The 9,826-nt window shown below is 61.5% G+C and overlaps 1 protein-coding gene across 1 annotated transcript in view; it reads left to right on the forward strand.

The window, feature by feature from the left end:
• The first annotated feature begins 2,962 nt into the window (after positions 1 to 2,962).
• Pld4 (phospholipase D family member 4) overlaps positions 2,963 to 9,826 on the forward strand; it is a 9,366-nt gene continuing 2,502 nt past the window's right edge. Inside the window, exons 1-9 of the mRNA XM_015496349.2 lie at positions 2,963 to 3,113; positions 4,887 to 4,973; positions 5,420 to 5,583; positions 6,187 to 6,370; positions 6,734 to 6,854; positions 7,318 to 7,445; positions 8,453 to 8,653; positions 9,320 to 9,459; positions 9,597 to 9,762. Coding sequence (XP_015351835.1) covers positions 3,063 to 3,113; positions 4,887 to 4,973; positions 5,420 to 5,583; positions 6,187 to 6,370; positions 6,734 to 6,854; positions 7,318 to 7,445; positions 8,453 to 8,653; positions 9,320 to 9,459; positions 9,597 to 9,762 — 1,242 coding nt within the window. The 5' untranslated portion in view covers positions 2,963 to 3,062. The remainder of the gene's footprint in view (positions 3,114 to 4,886; positions 4,974 to 5,419; positions 5,584 to 6,186; positions 6,371 to 6,733; positions 6,855 to 7,317; positions 7,446 to 8,452; positions 8,654 to 9,319; positions 9,460 to 9,596; positions 9,763 to 9,826) is intronic.

Raw genomic sequence — 9,826 nt, forward strand, 5'->3', positions numbered from 1 at the left:
AGGTGGATTTGGGCAGAGAACGTGGATTTCCCCAGAACGTGATTGTAGACGGCTGGTGTGAGTTCGGGAATAAAGAGTTGCTGTTTGAATCTTACAAGCTGTGTGGTGGCTCGTGATTGTGTGCCCAGCCAGTACTGTGGCATCTGCATCTATTTTTTTTTTTTTTTTAGGTGTAGATGGACACGACACAGTGCCTTTATTTTTATGTGGTGCTAAGGATGGAACGCGGGTCCCGCCTGTGCTAGGGGAGCGCTCCACCGCTGAGCCACAATCCCAGGCCTAGTCTTTCTGCATCTGGAAGATGCAATGATAGACACCACTTAAAATGAATCACAGACAAAAGGGAAAGAAGACTTACAAGAAAACAAACAAACAAAACACAGCACAGGCCCGACTTTGTGGGGCGTGGAGCAATCCACAGGGCAGGATAGAAACATCCTCAAAGAAGCAGTGGCACAAGGTGGTCCAGCGGTCAGGAGAGTTATGAGCCCTTGGATCCCAAACACCCAACGACTGTGGAGAAAAATACACAGGTGATCCCTAAGACGTCTCATCAGCACGTTGCTGAGATCCGATGCAGAGCAACGGAAATGGCTCAGGACACACAGAGGGCGGGGTGAGAACGAGAGCCCCCTTCCAACCCAGAGGGGACGCTGTGACAACCAGTCATCCGAAGGTGACTTGAGTGACAACGGTTCTTCATAGGACCTAAAAAGCATTCCCTACAAAGGAAACATTTTAAATAACTGAAGCTACTAGAACATAAATTAAACTTCCTTAAACTCAGAGCGTCCACTCATCCAAATTCACCTTGAAGGAAGAGGAGAGGAAAGACGTCACGCCCTCAAAGTCCTACAAGGAATTTGTATCCAAAGCGTAAAACAAACGTTTCAAGTCAGAGGAAGAAGCCAGGAGGTGAAAGATGGGCATGAGACTCCGACAGGCACCGTCCAAGAGGCTCCGTGGTCAGTGACTAGAAGAGGCTCCACACCAGTGGCCAGCAGAGACTTACAGGTTGGAACCATGGCGGGCCCAACCGTCCTACCGCACAGCTGAACCGAGAGCCCTGGGCCGGCCCTACAACCCAGCTCGGGTGTCCTGGGAGAAGTGGCAGCATCTACTAAAGCTGACTGTGCCTGCCCGGGCCCAGCTCCCGAGGCCGGAGGGAGAGCACACTGGACCCAGAGGCGAACCCCAGGTCCACACCCCGTCCCTCCACTCAGCCACTGTGGACAGGCCACGCGTGGAGCATGGCATACTGTGATCTCTTCTGCATGAGGTTCCTTCCCAAAGGTCCACGGGACCCAGGACCAGCAGCCACACATCTGCGTGAGAAAAGTGCTTACAGGAGAATCTCCAGGTCAAGTGCAGCCGGGGGTGAGCCACATCCTGCCAGGAGCCGGAGGCGGTGACCAGCACAGTCTCCGCTGGGTGCGGTCCCAGGGAGTGGACCGCTGGGGCTCAGAGCATGGCTGTGGCTCCAACACAGGCCCGTGCTGGCACAAATGCCTGCTTTAGTGTCACTGACGTCACTGTCACCATGTGCATCTCATGTATTTTCAGGTGCCCATAAAATAATTATTTTTGAAGGGAAAGTACGTACTTTTCAAACCATTGGGATGTGGTAAAAAGCGTAAAGAAAACACAGACTCAGTGATTTCCACAGTGGACAAGAGAGAAGTTTTTAAAAGCGTAGGGGGCAAAGTACAGAAAGTCAACTGCAGCGAGGCTTCAGGACCACCTGACCGTGTACAGGGAGGACAGACCACCTTGCCACGGTGCCTGCGTGGGAGCCCAGGGCCTACAGCGCAGCACAGGCCCAGGAGTGGGTGGCATGTGGAGTGGAGGGAGCTGGGGGCTCCTCGGTCATGGTGGGAGCGCCTCCAGCCTGGGAACCCGCATCAGTCGGCAGGCCGGTGACGCCCGCCCCAGCCCCTGGTGTCCACCTAAATCCCGATCTCCCTGTTTCTCTGTGCGTGGTTTCATCTTGTGTGGTTATGCTCCTCACGGCCCCCAGGTGGACAAACTCCCCTGCTCAGGTGGCCAATAAGGGTCTGCATGGGCGACTGCCTGGCCACGCAAGAGGCAGGGAAGGACGCTGTGGGTGTGGTGGCCAGGCTGCGTGGGGCTGCAGGCCCAGGTGATGCTCCCGCCACAGCAGACTGCTCCATGACACTCTCCTCCGCGGCCGTGGACACCCCTGCTGGCTGAAAGACGAGGACTCCCGCCCTTTCTGGGGAACACCACCTGCCTCAGTGAGCCGATGTCCTTCCCTGTGGACACTCTGAGGTCAGCACCCTGGACAGAAGCTCACCGCCTAGTGAGGGGTGAGTAAGCACTGACCTCAAGCAGAGGGCTACTCCCCAGGCCCAGTCTGAAGGACCAGAGGGACTGTACTCAGGAGACCCCGGCCACGGCGGTATGGGTGAGGCTGACCTGTAGCCAGGCCTCTGCATTCTCAGGCACAGAGGCCCCAGCAGCCTGCACCTCCCAGCTTCCTGCGCAGCTAGGTGCAGGCCTGTGACCAAATCTCCATCGACTTCTAGATCACAGATAAGAGAAGGTGCCGTGGGAGCTCTGGGGAGCCTCCTCTGGGATGTCCCTTATTCTCTTTTCAAAAGGGCGGAGGGCAAAGTACAGAAAATCAAGTGCAGCGGCCCCCCTCTGCTAGGAACATGGAACAATGGCTGAGCTCCAGCAGCAGCTGTGGGACCATGAAGCTAGGGGTCCTAGGGGTTGGGGACTGGGAGCCCACAGGACCCACCCCCCAGTGGCTGTGGAGCCATCATAGCCTCTAGAGCACCTGCTCTTAGATGTGGTCAGTCTGGGTGCTCAGGTCTCTGTGGCCTGTGGTCAAGGTGAACCCTCTATGTGACCCCTAGGAGGGCTGAGGGGGTGGTTTTCTCTCTCGGGTGAAAGTCCTCAGCCCCACCCCTCGTGGCCCACACAGCTCTAGCTGTCTGTTCTTAACTGGGGGTGGGGTAGGCAGAAAAAAGAGGAAGTGGCCCGGAGGGAAGCGGTGGGCTGGAGAGGAGGCAGGAGGGCCTGCCCTGAGCCAGGGGATGCAGTCTGTGACTGGAGCCCGGATGGAGGCCAAGGCAGGGCCCCCAGAGGTAGGTGCCGGGAGGCCTGAGCTGGGTGGAGAAGGCCAAAAGCCCTGGGGAGAGCTGCTGTCCCCACCAGGGCTCATGCTCCCAGCCACCCCAGGCCCAGGGGCTCACACAGCCTCCACTGGCCCTGCACTACCGGTTCCCTGCCCAGTCTGTGCAGCCAGGACAGCTGGGACATCCAGTGAGCCACAGGCCCTGCAGGGCACATCCCCACACCTCGGCTGTGGCTTCTGATGCCTCCAGGGTTCCCTGGCGGCCCACCATGGGGCTGGGGAGGCTCAGGGCCCCCGTCCCCCAGCCCAGCTCAGCCCTGAGATGCCTCCCTCCATCAGATAGCCAGCCCTCCCCCAGGGCCACACAGGTCCCCAGGGCCCCTGTGGGAGGACAGAGCTTCAGCTGCCCAGGCCCTAGGAGGCCCGTCCCCTAGCCCCAGTGTAGTCCCCCTGGCTGGAAGGAGGTCCGAGGGTCTGTGGTGCCTGAGCCGCCCCTGACAGGACCCAGGTCCAGCGGGCTGCAGTGCTGGACAGCCTTTCTGTCTGGGCACCTTGAGGGCAAAAGCCCTCTCCCAGGAGGGGCAGCAGGAGTGCCGAGCAAGCCCCCGAGGGTCCCCAGTGCCCCAGCCCAGAACCCCACACAGGCCACCTCCCCAGAAAGTCACGGAGGAGGGGAAGCCTGAAGCTGGGCTCGCAGGGCCTGGGCCGCCCCTGTGTAGGCGGCCATCTTGAGAGCTCGAGCCCAGGTGGCCTGGGGTGTCACCCTTACTCTCCTCCTCAGGGGCACCTGGGCAGGGGGATCCTGGGCCTGGTAACTTTGCCTGAGCCCATGTCCCCTGTGCTTCAAGCTATGGGTTCGGGTCCCACCACCCTGTGGCGCTCTGGCTCTGGGCCACACAGAGCCCCAGGCCCTGGGCACCCTCCCAGGCTGAGGTGGCCAAGTTCTCTGAGCCCCAGCTGGGAAGGACAGCAGGGAGAAGCCCCAGGGGCCCCTTCGCCCAGCCCCACACTCCACACAGGCATCCAGTGCCCCCCGGGCCCTGAACCTCGGACCCCTGGCGTCACCAGGGCCTTTGTGGTGTTTCAGTCGGGGGCTAGAGGGCACAGTGGCCCCATCCTGTGCACAGGCCCTTCCCTGTACCCGGGGAGGGTGGACACAGCTCCCAGGTACTTGCTCTGTGGTGCCCTCAGGGCAGTGGTGCCAGCCGGGCTCCCAGCACCCCATGGAGGGACCACTCTGTGGGCACAGGTGAGTCCATCCCAGAACTGCAGACTCCCTGCTGCCAGGGGAGGCCCTGCCCTGGACACAACGCAGTCTGCTGGAGGCTTCTGGCTGCCTGCGTCCCCCACCAGGTCTGGCCTCCACCAGCAGCGGTCACATACCCAGGGGCCGAGACCAGGCAACCCTGGCAGGGGGGCAACTGCTGGGGCCAGTCAGGAGGAACCAAGCCGAAAAAGCAGAAAGAGTGCTTTCAGACTCGGCTGCAGCTGGGCTGAAACAAGGAACCGAGACACAGACGTCCAGACCCCGCCACGGGGGCACCGGGAGGGGAGCACAGCCTGCAGGGCACAGGCTAGACAGGCCCAAGGCCCCAGGAAAGCCACGGGCAGCCAGCTCCGGGTCCACACGCAGGCAGGCTGCCCGTGGCGGGTGTGCAGCAGAGCCCGGCCCTGCCCAGGCTGAGACCCACTCCGGGGGTTTGAGCGTGTGTCTGCAGGGACCCCACAAAGGGCTGACACCGTGGTGCCAGAGCTGCCTGTGAGCCCAGACTGCCTCCTGCAGCTGCTGGCTCCACTATGCAGAACAGCAGAGGACCCCGAGTGGCCCTGCCCCAGACCACGCCGCAGCCCATGCAGCAGAACCAGCACGGTAGGACCCGGGGTCTCGAGGGAGGGTTTACCAGGGACGCCACAGCCTAGGACAAGTTTTAGCCTAATTCCCAATTCTAATTACTTTAAAAGTCAATTTTAAATAGAATCTTAGAACCCTGGGCCCAAGTACAGAAGAGAAAACCAGCCCTGGGTGGGAGGGCAGGCCAGCGGGGGAGGTAAGCCCCGGGGCTGCTGGAGACCTTGCCTGCATCTCACGGCCAGGGAAGCTGGGGCAGCCAGTTACCGCTGACCACAGCGCCACACAGTGGGCTGCAGACCACCAACCCCAACCTAGAGGGCCTGGCTGCCCTCTGTCCTCCTCTCCTCCCCCGCCAGGCCTAGCCCAGCTGCAGCAGGGCCCTCTGGAGCGCCTGGCAGTCTGTTCCTGCACTGGGGGGCGGTCACGGCCCTCCCAGGACCCTGTAGAGACAGTGTCTCCTACAGGTGCTGGGGATGCTGGCCGTGCTGGGGTTGGGCCTCGTGACTCTCACCTACCTCCTGTGGCAAGTGCCCCTTCCTCGCGCCTGGCACCAGCACCCCGAAGAAGTGTCCCCTGAGTCCTGGGAGGCCCTGGAAGGAGAGGCTGGGCAGCAGAGGGACTCCTGCCAGTGAGTGAGCCCACAGGGCCTGCGGTGGGGGCAGGTCTCCTGGACAGTGCCTGCTTTCCACCACCGGGTCCTCCTCTGGGCCGAGCACCACCCTCCACCAGCACCTGCAGGGGACATGGGTCACGGGAAGGGCCTGGAGTGTCAGGCTCAAGTTGGGCTGGGGACTCTTGGCAGAAAACAGGGCTGCCCGGGGCCCTGGCCAGGCTGGTGAACGCTGTCCGCTGTTGAGTGAGTCTTGGCACCTCAGGTCCTCTCATCCCGCGGGGTTTGGTGCTGTTGCCCCGAGGCAGCTCCCTGCTGTCGGGGTCCCAGACCCCGGAGCCTCCCCATTCACCTCACTATCCATCGGGTTGGGGTGGAGCCTGGCTGCAGGCCAGGCAGCCCCGTCCCCTCAGGGTGTCACTGCTGCCACAGCTGGTGGGGCTCAGGCCTCCTCCCCCAGTTCCGTCTAGCTGCCCTTCCTGGATCCTCAGCTTGGCGGCTCGGGCCCCAGACCACATGGGCCGTAGTGCCTCCCGCTGGGCGGCAGGGAGGGAGCAGATGGCCAAGGCAGGCTGGTGGCTCCGGCAGCCACACCCGGCCCCCTCCTGCCTCTCTCTCCAGGCTTGTCCTTGTGGAAAGCATCCCTCAGGACCTGCCATCTGCAGCTGGCAGCCCATCCGCCCAGCCACTGGCCCAGGCCTGGCTGCAGCTGCTGGACACTGCCCAGGAGAGCATCCATGTGGCCTCATACTACTGGTCCCTCACGGGGCCTGACATCGGGGTCAATGACTCGTCTTCCCAGCCGGTGCATCCCTGGCCCCCACCCCTGTCCCTGAGATTAAAGGCTGCCCCAACCTGCCCCAGGGATGAGCACACAGAAAGTCAGGGCACCCATCTGTGTGGAGCTTTGGGGCCCAGGCCCAGGGCCAGTGCGATGATGGGGACTGGGAAAGGGCAGGGTAAAGCCCTTTCTTGGGAGCTCTGGGCAGGGTAGAGGGGAGGCCCCTGGGGGTCAGAGCACTTAGATTGGCCTAAGTGCAATTCTGCTCCCAACCAAGGTCATCCAGACCCTTGGCCCAGCCCTAGGCCATGGGCAGCCACAGGTCCTGGGGGGAGGGACAGAGGGCCCAGCTGGGGGCCACCTCTCATGGCCAGCGTGGCCTCACAGGGAGAGGCTATTCTGCAGAAGCTGCAGCAGCTGCTGGACAAGGACATCTCCCTGATGGTGGCCACCAATAGCCCATCACTGACCAGGAATTCCACCGACCTGCAGGTCCTGGCCGCCCACGGTAGGCGCCTTCTCCACCCTGGCCGACGCCACGGGACAAAGGCAAAGAGCCACTGAACTGCTGGGCAGGGTGGGGGAGGCCCCCACTGCTCCCCTCGACCCCGGAGGGAGAAGCCCAGGACTCTGAGCTCCCTTGAGCTGATGTCACCTGGACTCAGGCAGACTCCCAGGAGCCAGAGTGGCACATTCCACAGGGCAGAGTGTGGGGCGGCCTGGGTGCCCTGCTGCTTGGCCCTGAGGACGAGGCTGAGGCCAGGTGGCAGGTGACAGCAGGCTCAGTCATCTCAAATGCTCTGGAGCTGGGCTGCCCAGAGAGACCCAGGGCCAGCTGTGCCTCCATTTCCTCACCAGTCAAGTGAGGAGAGCGTCCACATTGAGGTGGCACTGCTGTTTTGAGGACCGACACATCAGAATCAGGCTCACCCTGCAGCTAGCACACACAAAGAGCCCGTGTTCCATCACAGGTGCCCAGGTGCGACAGGTGCCCATGAGGCAGTTCACTGGGGGTGTCTTGCACTCCAAATTCTGGGTTGTAGACGGGCGGCACATCTACGTGGGCAGTGCCAACATGGACTGGCGGTCCCTGACGCAGGTAAGTCCCAGGACTCATGGACAGGAGGCCCATCTGGAGTTCCTCCCCCTCCGAGTCCCAAGGGCTTTGCCTGATGTCCCCATTGATCAGAGGAAGTCAGTGTCATGAGAAGTCAGCAGATGGAATCCTGGGTCACAGAGCCGTGCCATCAGCTTTCTGTAGAGGAGATGATCAGACACAGGCCCCACCGGCCCAGCACTCATGCCAGGGAGTAACATTGAAGGACAGGAAGTTGCTTAGACCACAGCCATCAGAGAAAGATGCAGATTACAAAGCAAGAGGCTTTTTAGAAGACGCAGTGCATTAAAAACATGTCCAAGGGGGACTGGAGTCGTGGCTCAGTGGTCCAGTGCTTGCCTGGCATGTATAGGGCTCTGGGTTCGATCCTCAGCACCACATAGAAATGAATAAAAGATCCACTGACAACTAAAAAATATTAAAAAACAAAAATGTGTCCGAGGGCTGGAGCTGAAGCCAGTGGCAGAGTGTGAGTGTGTGCTTGGCACATGCTGGAGGCTGGTCCAGCCCACAGCACCACACACACCACATGTCAAAGACCAAAGTGAGCAGCTTCCTCTCTTGGGATGAGTGGCCCCAAGTTCTCCATGGAGTGTACTTTCATTCCACTAAAGAGATCGTGTGTGTGTGTGGTGTGTGTGTGTGTGTGTGTGAGAGAGAGAGAGAGAGAGAGAGAGAATAAATGTGATCATGGTAGCAGTTGTTATCCCTTAACAGTGCAATTTAGAGCAATTTTATTTCCTTGTGTTTTATGCAATTTTGGGGTGTCCAACAAACATCGCTTTCAGCACTAGAAAACACCGCTCAGGAAAAACAGGGACCCAGGGAGCAGTGGCCCTCCACCTGGGTGCACTGTCACAGGTCCTGCAGGTGACGCCGCAGAGCTGCTGCCAGGGGGAAGGGCTGCACCCTGCCCAGCGCCAGGTGATGGGCCCCAGGTTCCCCTGGTAGGCCTTGCTCCCTGTGGCTACTGACCCTGGTTCCTGCAGGTGAAGGAACTTGGAGCCATTATCTACAACTGCAGCCGCCTGGCCCAGGACCTGGAGAAAACTTTCCAGACGTACTGGGTACTGGGGGCACCCCAGGCTGTCCTCCCCAAAACCTGGCCTCAGAACTTCTCATCCCACATCAACCGCTTCCAGCCCCTCCGGTGCCACTTTGATGGATTGCCCACCATGGCCTACTTCTCGGTAAGGTGGGGAGAGAGGCCATCAGGACCCTCCTCTCCCCTATCTGGCCAGACCAGCAAGGGCCCTGCCACACCCTGGGCCTAGTCCTCAGCACCACCAGCAGCTTCTGGGTCCTCAGAGACCAGTGCCAGGGACAAGCAGGCCGGCACTGGCAGGCCCAGCTCCTGGAAAGGATGCCAGGTCAGCGCCATCTGTGGGAGACAGTTGGCCAGAGAGGTAGCGGGATCTGTGGCCCTTGGGGTCTCAAACAGACTGCTGAGTGTGGGTGGGCTCAGAGGCTGTGGGGGCTAGGGACGCCAGGCATCAGACACTCTGCGGCGCGGAAGGGGATGCCCACGACTGCCCTCTGTCAGAGCACTGACCCTCTGAGCCCCCAGCGACCCTAGTGACTGGTCTGCAGCCAAGACTGTGTCAGAACGCGGAGAGACCCTGGATAAGGGGGTCCCACTCTGGAGAAAGCGGAGAAGGTTCCTGGGGCAGGGGCAGTCTGTGAAGAGCCCAGAGGCTGGCCGTTGGCTAGGTGCAGGCCGGGCCCAGGGCCCTGCTGAGAGCCCTCTTCCCAGGCAGTGCGGCTCGCCTCCCCTCCCCCACCACGAGGCCCCCGGGTGGTACGTGGGGCCCAGGTGGGGGCCCTGGCAGTGTTGCAGGGGTGCCTCTCCACCACAGGCTTCGCCACCAGCCCTCTGCCCCAGAGGCCGCACCCAGGACCTGGATGCAGTGCTGGCAGTGATGGAGGGTGCCCGGGAGTTCATCTTCGCCTCAGTGATGGAGTACTTCCCCACCACGCGCTTCAGCCACCCTGCCAGGTGACCGCTGGGAAGCGAGGCCCTGGAGAGCACAGCCCCCCCCATGGGCGGCTCCCGGGTTCGCAGGTCTCCCCTTCTGCCAGGACCCCTGTTCATCCCAGGGCCCTGAGGCAGGACCCTGACCCTGCCTTCCCCAGGTACTGGCCAGTGCTGGACAATGCACTGCGGGAAGCCGCCTTTGGCCGGCGTGTACGTGTGCGTCTGCTGGTCAGCTGCGGGCTCGGCACGGACCCCACCATGTTCCCCTACCTGCGGTCCCTGCAGGCGATCAGCAACCCCTCTGCTGGCATCTCAGTGGACGTGGTGAGGCTCTGCTCCCAGGAGAGGCTGGGGGAGGCGGGCCCTCCTCTCCCTCCCCTCCCTCCCC

Source organism: Marmota marmota, unplaced genomic scaffold (genome assembly GCF_001458135.2).
Source record: "Marmota marmota marmota unplaced genomic scaffold, marMar, whole genome shotgun sequence".
Classification (NCBI taxonomy): domain Eukaryota; kingdom Metazoa; phylum Chordata; class Mammalia; order Rodentia; family Sciuridae; genus Marmota; species Marmota marmota.